The 21,780-nt window shown below is 50.5% G+C and overlaps 1 protein-coding gene across 1 annotated transcript in view; it reads left to right on the top strand.

Annotated features, from left to right (window-relative positions):
* Positions 1 to 21,306, top strand: part of PELI1 (pellino E3 ubiquitin protein ligase 1) — a 35,586-nt gene extending 14,280 nt beyond the window's left edge. The window contains exons 2-7 of the mRNA XM_054383332.1: positions 9,259 to 9,400; positions 10,995 to 11,124; positions 13,871 to 13,972; positions 16,519 to 16,716; positions 17,210 to 17,398; positions 19,329 to 21,306. Coding sequence (XP_054239307.1) covers positions 9,330 to 9,400; positions 10,995 to 11,124; positions 13,871 to 13,972; positions 16,519 to 16,716; positions 17,210 to 17,398; positions 19,329 to 19,895 — 1,257 coding nt within the window. The 5' untranslated portion in view covers positions 9,259 to 9,329 and the 3' untranslated portion in view covers positions 19,896 to 21,306. The remainder of the gene's footprint in view (positions 1 to 9,258; positions 9,401 to 10,994; positions 11,125 to 13,870; positions 13,973 to 16,518; positions 16,717 to 17,209; positions 17,399 to 19,328) is intronic.
* Positions 21,307 to 21,780: the final 474 nt, after the last annotated feature.

Genomic DNA, 21,780 nt, shown 5'->3' with positions numbered 1-21,780 from the left:
AGTAAAGAGGATCCTGACTGCTTTGCTCTCTGCACTGAGCTGTGCTTTGTCACATTGGACCAGTACTGCACAAAGTTGTTTGTTTTCCTGCTTGCACTTCTGCAAGGCAGTCTGTGGAGATAGAAATAGGCAGTGTATAGATACTAAACACCTAAGGTTGCTCTACCAGCATGTTCCTGTCCTATGGTGCTATGGTTCATAGAATCAAAAGAACGGCTTAGGTTGGAAGGGACCTCAGAAATCATCTATTCAACCCCCCTGCCATGCCCAGGGATACCTCTCAACTAGACCTGGCTGCTCATGGCCTCTTCCAACCTGGCCTTCAAGACCTCCAGGGAGGAGGCATCCACAGCCTCCCTGGACAACCTGTTCCAGAGTCTCACCATCCTCGTACTGAAGAACTTCTTTCTCAGCTCCAGTCTAACCCTGGTCTGCCTCAGCTTCAAACCATTCCCCCTTGGCCTGTCTCTAGAAACCCTCAGGAAAAGCTCCACTGCAGCCTTCCTGTAGCCTTTTAGCTATTGGAAGGCAGCTCCCCCGTGGAGTTTTCTCCAGCCTGAACACCCCCAGCTCCCTCATTCCCTCCTCTAGCCCAGGGGTTCCAGGCCCTTCTCCAGCCTCTCTGTCCTCTGGACAGGCTCCAGCCCCTCAATGTCCTTCCTGCAGTGAGGGCCCAGAGCTGAGCACAGCACTCGAGTTGTGGCCTCCCCAGTGCTGAGCACAGGGGGATGGGCACCTCCTGGCCCTGCTGCCCACCCTGCTTCTGACCCAAGCCAGGAAGCCTTAGGCTTTCTTGGCCACCTGGCAGCACTGGCTCATGGTCAGTGACTGCCAACCAACACCCCCAGGGCCCTCTCCCAGCTGCAGCTTTCCAACCATACATCCTCTGGAGTCTGTAGCTCACCATGGGGCTGTTGTGACCCAGGTGCAGGACCTGGCACTTGGCCTTATTGAACTTCATCCAATGAGCCTTGGCCCAGGGGTCTGACCTGTCCAGGTTCTGCTGCAAAGCCTCCCTAACCTCTAGCAGATGGACACAGCCACCCAGCGTGGGGTCACCTTTGCCTTGTGCGGCTGCCCGCACCATCAGCGCTGTAGCCAGCAGCTGACATGGAGGACATGGGTGGTAAGGGGGTGTAGGCTGTGTGTCAGTGTAGTGGAGGAGCTGGTGCAAAGCTCTCTCAGCTAATGAAGGGCACAGATAATATTGCGATGGCAGCTTTAAAATAGACACCTTGTGCTAAAAGACAAATGTTTGCAGCTTCCCACATGCAGGCTGGATTGCATCATGTACAATCTGTGGGAGGCTATCGTGGTTTCCTCAGGGGAGGAGGAGCTGTTACTTTTCATAGCTGAAAAAAAAATGTAAATCCAGGAAAAGCTTGCTCAGAACTGATTTTTGTCAGTTTGTTTCAGTGGATTGTTAGAGGTTACACAGAATCATTTCAGTTGTAAAAGCCCTTCCAGATCATCCCCAACCATTCTGTAACTCTGCCAAGGCTGGGGCTGAACCCTGGCCCTCAGCGCCACATCCCTGCCTCTTTCAAACACCTCCAGGGATGGGTATTCAACCACCTCCCTGGGAAGCCTCTGCCAGCCTTTGAGAACCCTTTCAGGGAAGAAGTTTCTTCTCATGTCCAACCTAATCCTGCTCTGGTGCAACTTCAGGCCATTTCTTCTTCTCCTCTCACTTGTTCCTAGGGAGAAATAATTCTTCCACCTGGCCATGTTCTCATCCCATCAGCAGTGGCTCAGAATACCAGGTCTGGAGTTAGCAGAGATCTGATTGAAACCAGGCTCCTGTGCTTAGAGCAGGTTTTGTTCATCTTCGGAACAGGAATAACACTATCTTTGAGTACTGTCATGAAGTGCAGATTTTCGTAGAGGTGCCTAGAATAGAATTCTTGTTCTCAGACAGTTGCCTTACTCATTGAACCATGGTGCTTGTCCTCACAGGGCTCTTTCTCACTGCCCCGAAATTGCTGAGAACTCCTCAGACTTGCTCCTGAGGCTGAAACAGAATTTGATGCAGGACAGTGCATGCCAGTCTGACTAAAAGCTGCTATTCCTTACACTGGGAAAAGCTGTAGCCTTGCTGTGCAGAGTGGGAGGTTTGCCCTTGTGTATCATGGCAATGCCCCTTTGAAAGTGTCTATAGGCAGCATGGGGTTGTCCTGTGCAGGAAAGACTGCTTGTTCGTGGAATCATGAACAGCTTAGGCTGGGAGAGACCTCAGAGATCATCTGATCCAACCTTCCTGCCTCTCAACTAGCCCAGGTTACTCAAAGCCTCATCCAGCCTAGCCTTGAACATCTCCAGGCAGGAGGCATCTACAACCTCTCTGGACAATCCATTCCAGAGTCTTGCCACCCACGTAGTGAAGAATTTCTTCCTAAGATCCAGTCTAAACCTATTCCTCAATTTCAATCCATTTCCCCTTGTCCTTTTGGTGGACACTCTTGTCAAAAGTTCCTCCATAGTCTTCCCGTAAGATCCCTTCAGGAAGGCAGCTCTAAGGTCCTGCCCAGAGTCTTCTCCAGGCTGAACACCCCCAGTTCCCTCAGCCTGTCCTCACAGCAGAGATGCTCCAACCCTTGAGTCATCTTTGTGGGCCTCCTCTGGACTTGTTCCAACAGCTCTGTGTCCTCCTTCTGCTGGGGACACCAGAACTGGAGGCAGGATTGGAGGTGAGGTCTGAGCAGAGCAGAGCCAAGGGGCAGAATCCCCTCTCCTGCCCTGCTGCCCACACTCCTCTGGCTGCAGCCCAGCACACAGCTGCCTGCTGGGCTGCAGGAGGGCACTGTGCTCTCAACCCACTCTGTACCCAGTTTATGTTTGTGCCTGGGGTAGGCCTGACCTGGGTGTTATGTCCTGGCCTGGTTCCTTGACCTTGCTGTTCAACGCTTCCATGCTGTGAGGCCCTCTGTGTGTACAGTGGAGGACCAAGCTTATTCAGAGGCTACCAACAGTGAGCAGGATAGACTATGGAAGGAGTTAAGTCACTCAGCAACAAAAGGCTGGACTGATTTTCCATGCTGCTGAGGCTTGCTTATTGTTTGGTGCTGACAAACTCCCTTTTCTAGAAAGCAGAAAATCTGTGATCCTTGCTTAGAAGGGTGAAGTCCAGCTGCTGGCCTGCAGTGACAGCACAATCTGAATATGTAGCAGCTGCATCCCTCCACCTTTGCTGTGCATCCCTAGTGACAGGTGCATTATCTCAGAAGAGCAACATAAAACCTTAGAGTTCCACCTTTTGGTGGAAAAGCAAACTTGTTCTTGACTGGAAGTGGGGAGAAGCCTGAGAACTATGGCAGGTATGTGTGCTTGTGGCCCAGAAGGCAGCAGTGCTGTATCCAAAGCAGGGAGAGCAGCAGGACAGGGAAGGGGATTCTGCCGCTTTGCTCTGCTGAGACCCCACCTGCAGCACTGCATCCAGTTCTGGTGCCCCTAGCACAAGAAGGACCTGGAGCTGCTGGAGAGGGTCCAGAGGAGACCACAGAGAAGATCAGAGAGCTGGAGAATCTCCACTACAGGGACAGGCTTGGACAGTTGGGGCTGTTCAGCCTGGAGAAGAGAAGGCTCCAGGGAGACCTTAGAACAGCCTGCCAGGACCTGAAGGGGCTCCAGGAGAGCTGGAGGGGGGGACTTTTGACAAAGGCTGGGAGTGACAGGACAAGGGACAACAGCTTTGAGCTGGGAGAGGGGAGATTGAGACTGGAGAAGAGGAAGAAATTCTTCACAGTGAGGGTGGGGGAGAGGCACTGGCACAGGTTGCCCAGGGAGGCTGTGGCTGCCTCCTCCCTGGAGGTGTTCAAGGCCAGGCTGGATGAGGCCTTGAGCAACCTGGGCTGGTGGGAGGTGTCCCTGCCCATGGCAGGGGATTGGAACGGGATAATCTTTGAAGGTCCCTTCCAACCCAAGCCATTGTGTGATAAGCATAGATTCTTCTGCCCCTGCTGGGGTAAGACACTCCAAGGAGAGTCACTTCCCGGTGGGGGCTGACCCATCATGGAGAAGAAAGTGATTTCTCAATCCTTTCCTGAGCCTCCAGAAGCACAGTGAGTGTTTCTGCTGAGTCCCTGTTGCTTGCCTCAGTGGAGATCAGCAGTGATGGAATGGATGAAATCTGGCAGCCGGGGCTTAGTGGGGACTCATCAAACCAGAGGTCAGCCTGCTGGGTTGGGGTTTTTTGTTGGTGGTGTTTTGAGTTGTTGGGGTTTTTTTGGGGGGAAGGTCGAGGTTTTTTTTACTTCTCTCTCATTACTCCTTGCGTCTTACTTCTTCTATGCTTGCAAACTTCTTCATCTTGAGAGGCTGCTGTTCTGCATGGATCCTTTGTCTCACACACTAACTTGCGTGTTCTGCTCCTTTAAATCAGGAAGTCAAGGTTTTGCTTTTGAAGGGTTGAGACATAAGCAGAGAAGAGAACCCAGGGCTGTGAAATGTTAGGGATGTGTTCAGAGGCTTTGCTTTCTGATCCTGCAGTGGCAAAACTGCCTGATGGAAATCAGAGTGCTCAAAAGCTTCAGTGCTGGCAAACTTGGGTTCTACTTGTGTGCTGTCAGGTAACTGCACTGCTCAGTGGGAGCTGTTTGACGAGCAGCCTGACATTCGACATCCAAATGAAGCTCTAGGCAGTGATGTGGAGATCTTAGAGGATGAGGATAAAGTTTTGTTTTGCTGGTGACGGAGTGACTCACAATTGCATTGAACTCATGAAAAGCATGTTGCATTTTTCAGTTGCTTGATGGGCTTCCTAAAATGACTTGCATTCCTAGAGAAGAATTAAGCTGTGGAGGGTTGGCTGATTCAGTCCCCACTGCTCAGAGTGGCTGCTCAGGGCCATGTGCAGCTGAGATTTGAATGCCGCTAACGATGCAGACCCACATCCACTCTGGATTGGGTTTTCTTTTCCCTGAAACAGCCAGGCAGGATTTTCTGTACTGCTGCTTGTTTGTTGCCTCTCATTCCTTTCAGAAGGGCTGGATTATATTTTTCTCCTTAGAAGTTCTGTGTTAAATCAGGGGGGATAAGGGAAGAGCTGGATATGAAAATTGTCAAGGCACTAAATGAAAAAGTACAGATAGCAAATCATAGGAAAATACAAACTTCAGTGGACAAGTCTTGTGCAAAAATCTACCCCTTACCATTTGCAGTTACAGAACTCAAATAAGATAATTTTATAAGAGCAGGGGGGGAAATCTCATTTTTGCATCTGAATCAGCGTCTTTTTATTTCATAGACTCCTGGACAGAGGACTCCTTTTCATGCTGTGCAAGGGGGAGTTCAGGCAGTACTTCAGAAAAGGGCCAGCCTGGCACTAGCTGCAGTTGCTAGCAGCCTATAATGCTGGCTCTGTCTCGAGGGGATGATGGGAATTTATTACAAAGAGACTTTTATTCCAGTATTTTTAGCTCACAGCCGAGTGTTTAATGAATCTCTGCTCGGGCTCATTGAATTTATGTCCTCCCCTGCCCCATTTTAACCATTAAGATGCTGCTGCTCTTCCTGCAGTTCCAAAAGCTGTGCTTGATCTGCTAATCAGAGACCTTTTGCTGTGGCAAAAACAAGATCTGAAGAGTTGCTGGACAGGAGCAGTGTGAGCTTGCAGCCCAGAAAGCTAATGGCAGCCTGGATTGCATCCAAAGCAGTGTGGCCAGAGAGGAGATTCTGCTCCTCTGCTGGCACCTAACCTGCAGTGCTGTGTCCAGCTGTGTCCAACACAGGAAGGACATGGACCTGATGGAACAGTTCCTGAGGAGGGCCATGGAAATGATCAAGGGGTTGGAGCAGCTCTGCTATGGGTCCAGGCTGAGGGAGCTGGGGGTGTTCAGCCTGGAGAAGAGAAGGCTCCAGGGAGACCTTAGAGCAGCCTTCCAGTACCTGAAGGGGCTACAAGAAGGCTGCAGGGGGACTGTTTGCAAAGGCCTGCAGGGACAGGACCAAGGGCAATGACTTCAAACTAGAGCAGAGCAGATTGAGATTGGATGTGAGGAACAAGTTCTGCACCATCAGGGTAGTGGAACACTGCAACAGATTGCCCAGGGAGGTGGTTGAGGCCCCATCCCTGGAGATATTCAAGGTGAGGCTGGTCAGCGCTCTGGGCAACCTGATCTGGTGGAGGATGTCCCTGCTTGAGTGCAGGCAGAGTTGGACTGGATGAGTTTGGAGGTCCCTTCCAACCCAAACCCTTCTGTGAGTTTCTGTAGAAGCCACCAAAGACTGGTTGTGCTTAAGTCCACCACCAGAAAATGCAGCTGAATGTCTGGAGATGGCCAATAAGCTAAACCTGATAGGTGCAAAGCAACCAGAATTCCCCCTGTGCTTAGCACTGGGGAGGCCACACCTTTAGTGCTGTGTTCAGCTCTGTGCCCTCACTGCAGGAAGGACATTGAGGGGCAGGAGCCTGCCCAGAGAAGGGCAATGAAGCAATGAGAAGGGCCTGGAGCACTTGGGCTAGAGGAGGGGCTGAGGAGGCTAAGTGGAGACCTCATGGCTCTCTCTTCCAACCAAATGCCTTCTGTGATTCTGTTTTGCTTGTTCGTGCTTGTTCATGCTTGTTCCTCCTGTTCCCATTTCGTGCTTTGGAGACTGAAGGTGCTCACTGGCACCACTGTTGTTCTGTGCTTATGGCACGCTTATGTTCACCTCTTGGCCAGCCAGCTTGTGCTTTTCAGGCAGGTGCGGATTGTGTGCAAGTTGCTTCCTTCCTGAGGTCATCGCAGAGCTGTCAGGCAGGGCTGTGTACGGCTCAGGGGCTCTCAGGCTTAGCTCTCTGGCAGAAGCAGAGACCTTGTGAAAACTGCTGCAAGCTGTATGATTTCTGGAAGAGTGTTGGATGAGGGTGGATCCTGTGATTTGCACCTTACTCCTCACCGGTATCAGTGGCTCTGGGAGAAGTTGAGGACAGGCTGGTGTCCAGGAGCTGGTGTCCAGGCACACTGCTGCAGAAAGCAGCGAACCCCAACTTCTGCATGTTCTGTCCCAGCCATCAGTTCCTTGGCTCACAGTCACAGAACGTTAGGGGTTGGAAGAGACCTCAAAAGATCATCCAGTCCAATCTACCTGCCAGAGCAGGATCACCCAGGGCAGGTCACACAGGAACATGTCCAGGCAGGTTTTGAATGCCTCCAGAGAAGGAGACTCTATAGCATCACTGGGCAGCCTGCTCCAGGCCTCCATCACCCCTACAAGGACAAAGTTCTCCCTTCTGTTCCCATGGTACCTTCTCTGTTCCAGCTTGCCCCCAGTGCCCCTTGTGCTGTCCTTGGACATCCCTGAGCAGAGCCTGGCTCCAGCCCTGTACATCTTTATCACCAGCATTGAGGGCAGCCCTCAGACTCCTCTGCTCCAAGCCCCAGAGCTCCCTCAGCCTGGCCTCACAGGGAAATGTTTCACTGCAGCTCTCTGCCTCTGCACTGGACTCTATCCAGCAGTTCCCTCAGGTCCTTCTTGAACTGGAGCCCTGGAGCAGGCTGCCCAGAGAGGTTGTGAAGACTTTCCAAACCCACCTGGATCTATTCCTGGGTGACCCTGCTCTGGCAGGGGCGTTGGGCTGGATGATTATCAGTGGCACAGAGTCAATTTGGAGGCCTGTGGCCAGTGGTATCCCCCAGGGATCGGTGCTGGGTGCAGTTTTGTTCAATATCTTTATCAACGACCTGGCTGAGGGCATTGAGAGTACCCTCAGCAAGTTCTGATGATACAAAACTGGGGGTGGGTTGGCTGACATCTGTCAGGCTGTGCTGCCATCCAATGTGACCTGGACAGGCTGGAGAGCTGGGTGCAGGCAAACCACATGAGGTTTAATAAGGACAAGTCCAAGGTCCTACATCTGGGGAGAAATAACAACAGGCACCAGGACAGGTTAGGGTCTGCCCTGCTGGAAAGCAGCTCCACAGAGAAAGACCTTGGAGTGCTGGTGGACAGCAAGTTCTGCACGGGACAGCAATGTGCTCTTGTGGCCAAGAGAGCCAATGGGATCCTGGAATGTATCAAGAAAGCTGTGTCCAGCAGGGCTAGGGAAGTTCTACCTCTCTGCTCTGCCCTGGTGAGACCACACCTGCAATACTGTTCCAGTTTTGGGCTCTCCAGTTCAAGAGAGACAGAGACCTGCTGGAGAGAGTCCAATGGAGAGCCATGAGGATGGTTTGGAGACTTGAGCATCTCCCCTGGGAAGAGAGACTGAGAGCCCTGGGGCTGTTTAGTCTGGAGAAGAGAAGGCTGAGAGGGATCTCATCAATGTCTATCAATATCTGAGGGGTGGGTGTCAGGAGGAGGGGGCCAGGCTCTTTTGGGTGGTTCACTGTGACAAGACAAGGAACAGTGGGTTCAAACTAGAACATAGAATATTTCACCTCAACATGAGGAGAAACTTCTTTACAGTGAGGATGACAGAGCCCTGGAACAGGCTGCCCAGGGGGTTGTGGAGTCTCCTTCTCTGGAGACTTTCAAAACCCACCTGGATGCATTCCTGTGCAGACTACCCTAAGTGATCCTGCTCTGGCAGGGGGTTGGACCTGATGATCTCTGGGGGTCCCTTCCAACCCCTGCCAGTCAGTGGTTCTTCTGTAGGAAGGTCACAGGTGGCTTGGGTAGCTCAGAGGTGTCTGGAAAATGTTACTAATGAGAAGCAGTAAAAAAATGCTAGTGTGAACTCTTCCTCAGAGCAGAAGTGTGGCCAAAACCATGCCTCAAGAGACAGTTCTCACTGAAAATTCCATGGAACTCCCTCATGAATTCTGCTTCAAACAGCTCTTTGTATTCCTTGTCTCTGGTGAAACAGGAGAGGTCACACTGCACACTCAAAACTTGGACAGTAGGCTCCATACCAAATTCTCCCATGGCTTCCTTTCATCTGCAAACCCACACCTTTCTTGGAAAGCTTCAACCTTTCTAGCTGCTGTGGTGCCTGCTTGGGTTTTCTTCTTGAAGTTTAATCCTTGTCTGGCTCTACTGAACCCAACATACTAAGTGAAGCTGGATCCTGTTTGTGCTCCTGTACCAGTGACAGCAATGCAGATGTTTCAGCGAGGCCATACCAGGATCTGCTGAATGCACTGGTGGCGGTTTGGTGGTCTCATAAAACCTCCACACAGCCTTCATTGATGCGGGTCTGCCTGTGTGGATTTGAAATCGTATCAGGCAAACCCAAACTGTAGGGAACACAAAGTGTGGTACCTGCTGTTGAGCTATGTGTAACTGTTCAGTTTGAGTCTTTTCTCTTACATGTAATTTTATCCTTTTTTCTTTTAACAGGAGATAATGAACAAAGCGTGCCACAGCTCTTGATCAGAGACCTGAAGCTGGAGAAGCCCTTAGCTAAGCTCATGTTTTCTCCTGATCAAGAAAATCATCCATCAAAAGCACCAGTCAAATATGGTGAATTGATTGTGTTAGGGTGAGTTTTTGTCTCTCGGGTGAAAGGGAAAATTAAGAAACAATTTCAGGGGCCACTCGAAGCAGGTAAAATGTGGGGTGCTGTGAGAAGGTCCCACAAGCTACCACTTCAGCTCCCTCTTCTGCAGCTCATCTCATGAGTGTGCAGCTGAATCACCTCAGCTTTGCTTTGCTCCCTCAGCTCATCTCAGACAGAATCACACAGAATTACAAAATGGTCTGGTCTGGGAGGGACCTCCAAAGGTCGTCTAGTCCAAGCCCCTCTGCAGTCAGCAGGGACATCCTCCACTGGGTCAGGTTGCCTGGAGCCCTGTCCAGTCTCCCCTTGAACATCTCCAGGAATGGGGCCCAAACCCCTCCCTGGGCAACCTGTTGCAGTGTTCCAGCAGCCTTCTGCTGCAGAACTTGTTCCTCACATCCAATCTCAATCTGCTCTGCTCTAGTTTGAAGCCATTGCCTCTGGTCCTGTCCCTGCAGGCTTTTGCAAACAGTCCCCCTGCAGCCTTCTTGTAGCCCCCTTCAGGTCCTGGCAGGCCACTATTCAGTCTGCTCAGAGCCTTCTGTTCTCCAGGCTGAACAACCGAAGCTCCTTCAGCCTGTCCTGCTAGCAGAGCTGCTCCTTCAGCAGTGGCAGCTGGCTGCTGTAAGTGATGTCCTGCTTTGGAACATGGCTCTGTTGTGAAAGCCTGAGCATTAGGGTGGTGCTCTCAGCACTAGGGCTAGGTTGAAGCTGGTTTTCAGCTCTTGTGTCTCCCCTGAGTAGGTGTTCCATGACAAAGCAGACAATTTGTGAAGGCATTCCCAGCTGGTTCCAGGTTGGGCCCAACCAGATAAGCAGTGTCATGTGGAAGGAGAGGTTCCTTAGGACTTCAAGTAAGATAAGGCTTTTGAAGAACATCACAGCTGACTCTACTTTCCATCCAAGTGCAAACAGAAAGGTTTCACTAAAGCCTCTCTGCGTGCTGGCCTGTTTGTGTTGATATGTTCAAAGTAAGAGGTCAGGGGGTTTCTGATGGACTAAACAGAAGTTTTTGAGGACACTTTCTTATAGGCCTTTACTTGAGCCAAAGTTCTCTAAAACCCCAGCTCTCCCCACCAGGGCTGCTGAATATTTAGAATCTTGTATTTACATTTACAGTGTGAACACATGATTTAAAGGTAAAGCTCCAGACAGGCATCTAAACTTGGTGTCATGTTTGGAACCTAAGCCTTGAGTCCTCCCTGAGTATCTTGACACATAAGAATATTGATATAGAATCACAGAATCGTTTCAGTTGGACCTTTGAAGGTCATTGAGCCCAACCATTTCTGAGGCCTTAAATTCAGGCAATGGCATAAAGTGAAAACTCATGGACAGTAGCTCTGACATGAATCTGGGCAGCATTCCTTGCCCTATAAGCTTCATCTGTGCCTGCTGCCCTTCTGTGGGTGTGCTTCAATGCTCAGATTTAAATGGGATTAGTCTGAAATCTATAACCCTTAATGCTGTACTAAGACTTGGTGCTTAAAATGGCAGTTCTTGGGGGTCTGTATCTCATGAGAAATGAACTCATTCAGAAAGATGGACCCAGTGCTTTTTCTGTGCTTTTTGATAGGTACAATGGGTCTCTCCCAAATGGAGACAGAGGAAGAAGAAAAAGTAGATTTGCTTTATTTAAAAGGCCCAAGGCAAATGGGGTGAAGCCCAGCACTGTGCATATTGCCTGTACCCCTCAAGCAGCAAAGGTAAGCTGAAGTCTAGTGTCTCCTCTAACAAAGCTGTATACAGTCAGTGCTGTTCTGGTGAGATGAAATTATGGAAAAAGCCTCAAGTTCTGGACCTGAAAAGTGGTTTGTGTTCATCCAAGGAGCTTGATACCTGTCAGTGTTAGCAAGAAAACAGTCAGCAAAAACAAACTTTGTGCCTAGTGCTTGCCATGTCCAGAAAGAAAACTGTGGATTTGAGAGCTGCCTGTTGAGGGCAGAGGCTGGGAAACACTTCCTATTTTGTTTGCCTTCCAAACTCACTGCAGACATCTGCTCTAGACTTCCTGGGTGTGCTGGTTTGAGGCCAGCCAGAACGTCTCTTGCCCTGAAAGGGACAAAAGAATGACACACACAAACGGATTGGAGAGTGATGGAAAAGTTTAAATGGAAAAGCAATTGGTGAAACTACAGAAAAACTACACAGCATAGTGGCAAAGAACATCCTAAAGCATACACAGTCCCTTACACAATTCCCAGAGGCTTCCAATCCTTCCCTTCTCCCACCTGAGGGTATACCCAAACCCTCAGGGCTCTTTCTTCCCCCCTCCCACTGATAGGCAAGTCTCAGGCTGGCCAGGTCTGAGACTGCCCCCCCTCCATTCTCCTCCTAGCATTAGGCCTAGTCAGGCCTAAGAGGCCTGAGATACCCCCCCGGCATTACCCAATAAGAGAGGACATCTCCCATGGGAGCAGAGAGGGAAGAAAGAGGAAGAGAATGACTCTGCAGATGGCTTTATAGGGTGCAGGATTTATGGGTAGAAATACGCCGTTTCCTGTGTCCACCCCTATTGGGTGGGCACCTGGGACACCAGAGGTGTAATTTATGTGGCAGTAGCAGGGGGCACCCAGCCTAAACTGCCACACTGGGTTTGCACTCACTCCTGCTCCAGGGCTATCTGTGCTGCACGTCAAGCTGGCTTTCAAATGATCCTTTGCCAAAGCTCTGTCTCCACTCGCTGCTCCATCCAGTGGGGAGGAATTCCCCAGGGATAAGGGCAGGTGAGTTTTGCAGGGCTTATCATCAGTTTCAGAGTTCCCATTAAGAAACTGTAAAGGCTGGGCTTAGATCTTGAAGTTGTTTCATACCAAAACAAATATCTTACAGATAGGGCACTACTGTGGAATCCTCTTGCACAGTGGCAGGTGAAGTTGTAGGCACAATTAAGTTCACTACCAAGTGGGACATCCCTGCTGAAACCAATAGAAATCTGAGAATGCTTAGTTGTCTGCAGATCTCCAGTGTCCATATCAGGACCTTGAATATTGGAATGCTAAGTGTTTGACTCCCTGAGTACCTTGACACTTAAGAATATTGATCATAGAATCATAGAATCATTTCAGTTGGAAAAGGCCTTTTAAGGTCATTGAGCCTAACAATTTCTGAGGCCCTAAATCCAGGGAATAGCATAAAGTATCCTGAAATCAAAAGGAATTTGCTAATCATTTTGCTAAGCATCTCTTGCAATAAGAGAGCTGTGCAGCAAACTCTTATTTTTGATAATTCATAGAATCACAGAATGGCTTAGGCTCCTCTTCATTTCATGGGTTCACGTATTGCTAGAATGGTTTGGGTTGGAAGGGACCTTCAAAGATTATCCAGTTCCAATCCCCTGCCATGGGCAGGGACACCTCCCACCAGCCCAGGTTGCTCAAGGCCTCATCCAGCCTGGCCTTGAACACCTCCAGGGAGGAGGCAGCCACAGCCTCCCTGGGCAACCTGTGCCAGTGTCTCTCCCCCACCCTCACTGCAAAGAATTTCTTCCTCTTCTCCAGTCTCAATCTCCCCTCTCCCAGCTCAAAGCTGTTGTCCCTCATCCTGTCACTCCCAGCCCTCGTCAAAAGTCCCCCCCCAGCTCTCCTGGAACCCCTTCAGGTCCTGGCAGGCTGTTCTAAGGTCTCCCTGGAGCCTTCTCTTCTCCAGGCTGAACAGCCCCAACTGTCCAAGCCTGTCCCCATAGGGGAGATTCTTCAACCCTCTGATCATCTCTGTGGCCTCCTCTGGATCTTCTCCAGCAGCTCCAGGTCCCTCTTATGCTGGGGGCACCAGAACTGGATGCAGTGCTGCAGGTGGGGTCACAGCAGAGCAGAATCCCCTCCCTGTCCTGCTGGTCACACTAGTTTTTGGTCTTCTAGCAAGTGCTGTTAAGAAGCACTTTTAGAAAACCATTTGTTTAGTTCCTAGTGGGTAGTTGCAGAACAAAACCCTAGATTGACAAAGCTTAGATTATTTTGCTAGAGCTCCTGCAACCTATGTGAGTTCTTCCATTTCCCTCTCCTTACCTTCATTGTTAGGGTTTTTTGTCTCCTAATCAGAACTGACTTTGGTCTGAGCTTGGATCCTGGCTTCAGAATGAAGTCCTGAAGTTTTTGTGCTGAGTTTGCTGTTGAAGAAGTGCAGGCTGAGAGGGCCATAAAGTTGTTTGGCTCACTTCTAGCCTCTGCATTCACAGGGGGTTGTTCTGTGAGGCCAATGTTGCTTTAAGACAGAGCATGAGTAACTCTCCTGTGCAGTGAGGAGACCAGTTGGGGCTGTTGCTGAATCAATACTGCAGCTTTTCTTCAACAGCCAGGACTGGTTTTTGTTAACTCCAGGTGTGTCACTACCAACCATTTGCCTTAATGCATTAATTGAGCAGAGAAGAGCCTGATTCTCTAGACTATGTGCTGTGCTCAGGTGCCTAGTTGCTGGATCAGTAACAGCTGTCTCTTTTTTTTTTTCCCATAGGCAATAAGCAATAAGGACCAACACAGCATCTCTTACACTTTGTCTCGGGCCCAGACTGTAGTAGTTGAATATACCCATGACAGCAGCACAGACATGTTCCAGGTAAGTGAAGTGAATATGATCTGTGGATGTACAGCTAAGTGTGGTGTTGCCTTCAGGAGTTCCTGCCAGAACATCCTCCCAAGAGGACATTTCCCTCAGACCCGAAAGTTTGCACTTTTCTCTTCAGAGACATTTAGCTGTGCTCCTTCCCAAGGCCATGTGTATCTGTACCTCTCTCCTAGCAGAGGCAGAGGTGAAAGGTGGGTTTGGGTCTGTTTTGTGACTGAGCACAGGATTAGTTGTGCCTTGCCTGTCATGGAGCCTGTCTCCTAGTCCCTTTCATGCAAAATGAAGGAAGGAAGGGCATGGTTCTCTTGAAGCACTTGGAAATTTGCTTCTAGCATTGAGGGAGGAATTTGGGATCTGCCAGCTGGAGATGGGGTGGAAGAAATAACACAGTGTGAAAATACAGGAAAGCTTTTGACACAGCTAATATGAAAAGCACCCCTAACTCCTTCAAGCAAACCCAGAACTAAGTCTAAAGCACAGAGAAGTATGGAGAGAGGAGGCCTGATTCTGATGTGCTGGGAGTTGGGAGCCTCTGCTGCAGTTCCTGTATGTATGAGAAGGACCCACAAAGACCTCTGCAGCTATGGTGTGCTTTTACATCTTATAATTGTTTACTGTTCTCTGATTTCTTGTGCTTCTTTTGGAGGGTTTTTTTGGGTGCCTTGTTCTGATTCCTGCTCCAGTCTTTCATTGATTGATTGAATTGTGCTGTTGTCACTAATTTATAGCAAGGAGTTTTGCTGTCACAGCACTTAGCCACTGCAGGATCTAAGGGGGTGGGGGAGATGTTGGTAAGTGGTGGAGAAAGCTGCTATGCAACTGCAGATGCCCACAACAGAGCAGAAGGGCTGTAAGGAGCTCACTGCTGCCTCACTGTTGTTTGTGTGACTGTGCTCTGCTCAGGCACACTGTGACACTGCCAGGGGCAGTCCCTGTCTCTGATGGGTTATTCTGCCTAACAAGCAACAGCAAAATGCATTCTGACAAAGCAGTTTCAGTTTCAGGAAAGCTCTCCAGCCTTCACCAAGGAGCACCTCAGCATTTTAGGTCTCCTGCCCAGAAGTTAATCAGTCTTAATTTAACCAGCTATTTGGTTAGAGTCTTTGGAGTGAGAGCTTTGGAAGTGAGTGAAAGGTAGGAAAAGGGATTTAAATCTTGTGTGTTGTGTGAATGTTTGGGAGAGCGATATAATTTCCCTTTATACTTTGTAAGGAAAAGGACAAGATGAGTCGACTGGAAAAGCAGTGAAATCCAAGCAGTTCTGTCAGACTTGGTACAAGTGTGTGGGACTGCAAAACTCAGATTTTTCTGGTTGGAAAAGCCCTTCCAGATCCTCCAGCCCAACCATTCTCTAACTCTGCCAAGGCTGGGGCTAAACCATGGTCCTCAGCACCACATCTCTGCCTCTTGCAAACACCTCCAGGGATGGGGATTCAACCACCTCCCTGGGCAGCCTGTGTCAAGCTGTGAGAGCCCTTTCAGTCAAGAAGTTTCTTCACATGTCCAACTTGAACCTCCCCTGGGGCAACTTGAGGACATTTCCTTTCCTTCTGTCACTTGTTTCAAGGGAGCAGAGCCCAACCCCCACCTGGCTCCAGTCTCTTCTCAGGGAGCTGTAGAGAGTAAGAAGGTCTCACCTCAGCCTCCTTTTCTCCAGACTAAACAACCCCAGGTCTCTCAGCTGCTCCTCACCTCTGGACCTGCTCCAACCCCTCAATGTCCTCCTTGGAGTGAGGGCCCAAAAAAAATGAACCCAGCACTCGAGGTGTGGCCTCCCCAGTGCAAGGGGAACCATGCAAGCAGAGACGACAACACAGCTGCTAGAAAAAGAGGATTGCAGCCAGATCTTGGCATTAATGTGTGCTTTGTGCATAGTGGTGTCAGACCTTCCTGCCACGAACACCTTGGATGCGGTCTTTCCCGACGGCTTTGCTGCTTCCCAGTGCCTCAGTGGAGCTGGAGTGTCAGCTCATAAACAGTTGTCCCACATCCCCACCTCCACCTGGCCTGGCCCTGTTCAGAGTGCTCTGGGCATGGAAGGTGACTTAATGTCTTTTTTCCATCTCGCTGTTCCCTGGCTGCTTGGGCACTGCTGCAGCTGGTCCAGATGCCCCCAGTGTAACCTTTCTGCTGAGAAGGACTCCACTGGGAAATTGTCTGAGAGCTGATTTTAATTACATCATTTTCTTTCCCCTTCCTTCAGCTGGCTGCATGTGGCTTTTAGAATAACTGGTGGCATGGAGGTGGAATCACTGATGAGCTCAGATTAGGCTTCTAGAAACCTAAGTTTAGGCTGGTAGAGGGGAAAGTGTCCAACTGGAATGCCATAGAACCACAGAACAGCCTCTGGTAGAGACTTTAGAGATCATCTACTCCAACCTCCCTGCCATGTGCAAGGACACCTCTCAACCAGAGCAGGTTATTCAAGGTCCCATCCCAGCTGGCCTTGGTTGGTTTGTTATTTGTTGCTTTGAAATGCTTTGAGGTAGAGGTGAGCTGCTGCCCAGGTGGTTTGCTTCCCTGTGACCCCTTTGCAGATTGGTCGCTCGACAGAGAGCCCAATCGACTTCGTGGTGACAGACACGGTGCCGGGCAGCCAGAGCAACGCGGACACGCAGTCGGTGCAAAGCACCATCTCCAGGTTCGCCTGCAGGATCATCTGTGAGCGCAGCCCCCCCTTCACCGCCAGGATATACGCCGCCGGCTTCGACTCCTCCAAAAACATCTTCCTGGGGGTAAGGCAGCTCTGCCTTCACAGCATCACAGGATGTGAGGAGTTGGAAGGGGCCTCTGGAGATCTTGCAGTCCAACCTCCTGCCAGAGCAGGACCAGAGAATCCAGCACAGGTCACACAGGAACCCCTCCAGACAGGGCTGGAAAGGCTCCAGACAAGGAGACTCCACAGCCGCTCTGGGGAGCCTGTTCCAGGGCTCTGGGACCCTCACAGTGAAGAAGCTCTTCCTCATGTTGAGGTGGAACCTCCTGTGCTGCAGTTTCCATCCATTGCCTCTTGTCCTATCCCAGGGCACAAGTGAGCAGAGCCTGTCCCTTCCTTCCTGACTCCCAGCCCTCAGATATTGATCAGATCCCTCTCAGTCTTCTCCTCTCCAGACTGAACAGCCCCAGGGCTCTCAGTCTTCCTCTGCTTTCAGCCCAGGCTGTTTTTTACACTCCTGCCCAGTTCCGCTGCAGCCATCTGAAAGGTTTTGTTGATGTGGTTCCTCTTAGGAGAAGGCTGCCAAATGGAAGACATCTGATGGGCAGATGGATGGACTGACCACCAATGGAGTTCTTGTCATGCATCCTCGGAATGGATTTACGGAGGACTCCAAACCAGGGGTGTGGAGAGAGATCTCTGTGTGTGGGAACGTCTTCAGCCTCCGTGAAACCAGATCAGCTCAGCAGAGAGGAAAAATGGTAAGAGTAAGTGACCCCTCTTTGCTGCAGCCTGTTGAAAGGCGATCCAGCCATAAAATGGGTACAGGCTGGTCACAAGGGAGGAGCCTGCTCTGTTTTGTCCAGATGTCACCTCTGCCATTAGTTTCACTGACTGCTGGTGTTGGCCTTCACACATGGCAGTGTCTTGCTCAGCCTCAATAACTGACAAGGGTTCCTCTGCAGACGAGGACCTCCCTGCAGTGAGTGCCAGTCCACTGTGCTGGTCTGCAAGCTGCTGTGGTCATGCACCTGTTCCATAAACTATTTTCCATGGTTCTTCCCCTTGAGTTGATGCTTTTCAAGTTTCTCCACTTCTCCTCTTGAGTAGAATGACCAAGAACAGTGATGGTTTCACTGATGCATGCCTAGATACCTGTGTGTCTATTGCTACCCTGGCATGCTGAGTGTGCCTCTTGCTTCCAAAGCAGTAGTGCTGATTTGTTTTGTGGTGACATAGAATCCCTTATGAGAAGGAAATGCTGTGAGAACACTGCAGTGAGGCACTTAGCTAGGAATGCTGATTCCTTACAGAGGAGAGGAAAGCAATGATGTCAGGAGGTATGGTTGACAAAACCAGTTTAAAACAGGATGGAGGACTAAACAAGACTGTGTCATTCCTCCTTGATGCATTTCAAGTAACTTAGTTGGGAGCCCTATAGGGATGGAGCTGAGAAGAGTTTGGAGAACAGGGCCTCTGAGGAGCAGCTGAGCATGTGCCCAGGTGGCCCATAAGGCCACCAGTATCCTGGGCTGGATCACCAATAGTGTGGGCAGCAGGAGCAGGACAGGGATTGTTCTGTGGGACTCAGCGCTGGGGAGGCCACACGTTGAGTGCTGGGTTCAGTTTTGGGACCCTCACTCCAAGAAGGACATTGAGGGGCTGGAGAGGGTCCAGAGAAGGACAAGGAAGGTGGGGAAGGGTCTGGAGAAGAGGGCTGGGGAGGAGCAGCTGAGGGAGCTGGGGGTGTTTAGTCTGGAGAAGAGGAGGCTGAAGGGAGACCTCATTGCTCTCTACAACTCACTGAAGCCAGGTGGGGATTGGTCTCTTCTCCCTAGAAAGGAAGAGAGGGAATGGCCTCAAGTTGCACTAGTGGAGATTCAGGTTGGACATGAGAAGAAACTTGCCTGAAAGGGTTCTTAAAGCCTGGCAGAGGCTGCCTAAGGAGGTGGTTGAATGCCCATCCCTGGAGGTGTTTGAAAGAGGCAGAGAGGTGGTGCTGAGGGCCATGGTTCAGCCTCAGCCTTGGACGAATTAGAGAATGGTTGGACTGGGTGAGCTTAAAGGGCTTTCCCAACTACTGTGATTATATGATTGTGTGCTGCTGAGGTTGGAGAGGAGCTTTTCACACTTCTGGACTCTCTGGACTCTCCATGTAGGACAATCTGTCAGGAGCTGCTTGAAAGTCCTGGGTCTTGGATCTGTCTGGATCTTCCAGGCAGATTAGAGAATCACAGAAACATTCAGGTTGGAAAAGGCCCTCGGGATCATCAAGTCCAACCATTGACCCTACTCTACCAGGTATGCCCAAGCACCACATCTGAACAAGCTTTGAACACCTCCAGGGTTGGTGACCACCACTTCCCTGGGCAGCCTGTGCCAGTGCCTGGCCACTCTTGCTGTGAAAAAATTCTTCCTAATATCCAGTCTAACCCTCCCCTGCTGCAGCTTGAGGCTTGTTCTGCCACTAATTACCTGTGAAAAGAGACCAGCACCAACCCCTCCAAGGCATCCTTTCAGGTAGTTGTAGAGAGTCATGAGGCCCCCCCCTCAGCCTCCTCTGTTTCACACTAACCATCCCCAGCTCCTTCAGTTGCTCTTCAGAAGTGTGGTTCCCCATGCTGAGTGTGCATCCTGTTACTCTGCTGGTAAGCTTAGGCAACCCTGCTCTTCCCTTCTGCCCATCCCCAGGTGGAGAATGAATCCAACCAGCTGCAGGACGGCTCCCTGATCGACCTGTGTGGGGCCACACTGCTGTGGCGCACGGCCGAGGGGCTCGCGCGCACTCCTACTGTCAAGCACCTGGAGGCACTGCGGCAGGAGATCAACGCAGCCAGGCCCCAGTGCCCCGTGGGCTTCAACACCTTGGCCTTCCCCAGCATGAAGAGGAAAGACGTGGTGGACGAAAAGCAGCCCTGGGTGTACCTGAACTGCGGCCACGTCCATGGCTACCACAACTGGGGAAACAAGGAGGAGAGGGACGGCAAGGACCGCGAGTGCCCCATGTGCCGCTCGGTCGGGCCCTACGTGCCGCTGTGGCTGGGCTGCGAGGCCGGCTTCTACGTGGATGCTGGACCCCCCACCCATGCCTTCAGCCCCTGCGGACACGTCTGCTCGGAAAAGACGACTGCTTACTGGTCCCAAATCCCCCTGCCCCACGGCACGCACACCTTCCACGCCGCCTGTCCCTTCTGTGCCCATCAGCTGGCTGGTGAGCAGGGCTACATCAGGCTCATCTTCCAGGGACCGCTGGACTAGCTGTGGCCACTGAGGCTCTGGCTTCTGACCATCCCTTTTTCCTACTCTGGGCTCTGCTGCTTATAATGAAGAATCAAGGGGGGGGAGGAGGTTTGTTCTTCTCACTTGAGAAAAAGTTTGGAAATGGAGGGGCAAGAGACAGCTCTTGGGTGGTTGTTTTTTTTTAGTTAACTCCTCCTGACTTGCTGAAGGAAATGTTGTAGGGGGAGCTTGGATGCCTTCTGTTCAGTGGTTTTAAATCACACACCCATGGGGTTTGAAAGTTGCTTCACTCTTTTTGTATATGGAGGGTAAATAGTTCAAAGGAGATGAAGTTTGCAGCTGGGATGAAAACCTTGTAAAATACAACGTGTATATGAACTCTTTTCTATTTATCTTTGTTACTGAAATGATGGAGAGTTGTTTAGAGGGCAGCATGATCGTGGTGTGGTGTATCCAGCAGCTGGATGTGTAGAGTAGCTCTTGGTGGAGAAGAACATGGGATGGAAACAGTAGGAAAAACTTTTTTAGTCTAAAATACTGAGTTCTTAGAATAGCTAAAATGCTTTTGAAACCAAGGTGATGCAGGTGCTGGAGGCATAGAGGATTGCTTTAATCATGTCGAGAGGTAGCTAAGGAGGATTACTTAGAAGGCCTTTTTGGTAGTACTTCAGATCTGGTTGTGAGGGGTTTTACCGGACTTTCAGAATATGCAACGTAGTCTAGATTAAGGGTTTTTTCCTCCCTCGATGCTAACACGTCTCTTTATTTAGCAGTAGTGACACTTGTGAGGGGTTTCCCAGCGCTCAGCATGAACAGGAGCTGGGAGGTGAGGCTGGTCCTGTGCCCTGCCACTGGGGGCAGGGTGTGAGGGGAGATGGCCGTGCCACGTACACGGAGAGCTTCATGGGTTGGCCTCTGTGTCCACCAGGGAAGGCCAGTGCACTGCATCCAGCTTGGCTGCTTCAGGGCAGGTCCACTGCCTGACCTTCTGAGCATTGAGTTGAGCTTTTTTTGACCAGCTTCATCCTTCCCTCTCTCCTGGCCCCAAAGCACATAGCAGATTCCTCTGCTTTGGAGCATAGCTGCAGTTTTACCTTTGGAAACCATTCTGAAAGCTTCTGGGTTTGAAGAGCGAGGCCTGTGTTGCCTCCATTGTTAAGCAGGAGCTCTCCCTGTTGTTTGGCTCTCTCAGGAAATGCCTGTGTCAGGAAGCCTGTACGCTCAGCTGAGGCAGCTGTCGTGCACAAGGAGCTGCTCTTTACTCCCTTGCCATAGAATCCAACCCATTTGGACGTTTGCCAGGTTAAATGCATTAAGTAAGGAAACTTCTGCAGCAGGAAATCCCTGTATCCTAGTTGTTCTAATCATTTTATCCAAACTCTATTACACTGTAGTTTTAATTTTTATTTGCCAATTAATTTATTCCAATGCCATGAGTAAAACACTTTTCAAACACACAACTGCTGGGATCGTCTCTTGCTTTGCTTCCAAGAGATGCCAAAGGGGGCTGCAGGTGGCCCTGCTGCTGTCACAGGAGGTGTCTGCTTGGTAGCTGTGGATCCAGATCACACAGAAGCAGCAAACAGAAAGAGTTTGACTGTTACCTTGTCATGGGTTTGAATGACCTCTTGCAGAGGTGACATCTGGATGTGTGTTTTATATAGAGGCCAACAGCAGCACTTGGACTGGCATTCAAACAGCAGAGGGAGAGGAGCCCTTCCCCAAGCAAGTAGCCGAGCAGGAAAGGTGAGCAGAAAGTTGTGGCTGGGATCTTAAAATGCCAAGAGGTCTTGCAGGGATTGAGGCACCATCAGTCAGTTTGCAGATGGCACTGAGATGGAATGGAGTGTGGAGCTGCTGGAGGGTAGGAAGGTTCTGCAGAGGGACCTGCACAGGCTGCATC

This window comes from Indicator indicator, chromosome 9 (genome assembly GCF_027791375.1).
Source record: "Indicator indicator isolate 239-I01 chromosome 9, UM_Iind_1.1, whole genome shotgun sequence".
NCBI lineage: Eukaryota > Metazoa > Chordata > Aves > Piciformes > Indicatoridae > Indicator > Indicator indicator.
The sequence above is the reverse complement of the archived record's forward strand: the minus strand, read 5'-3'. Positions and strand labels throughout refer to the sequence as shown.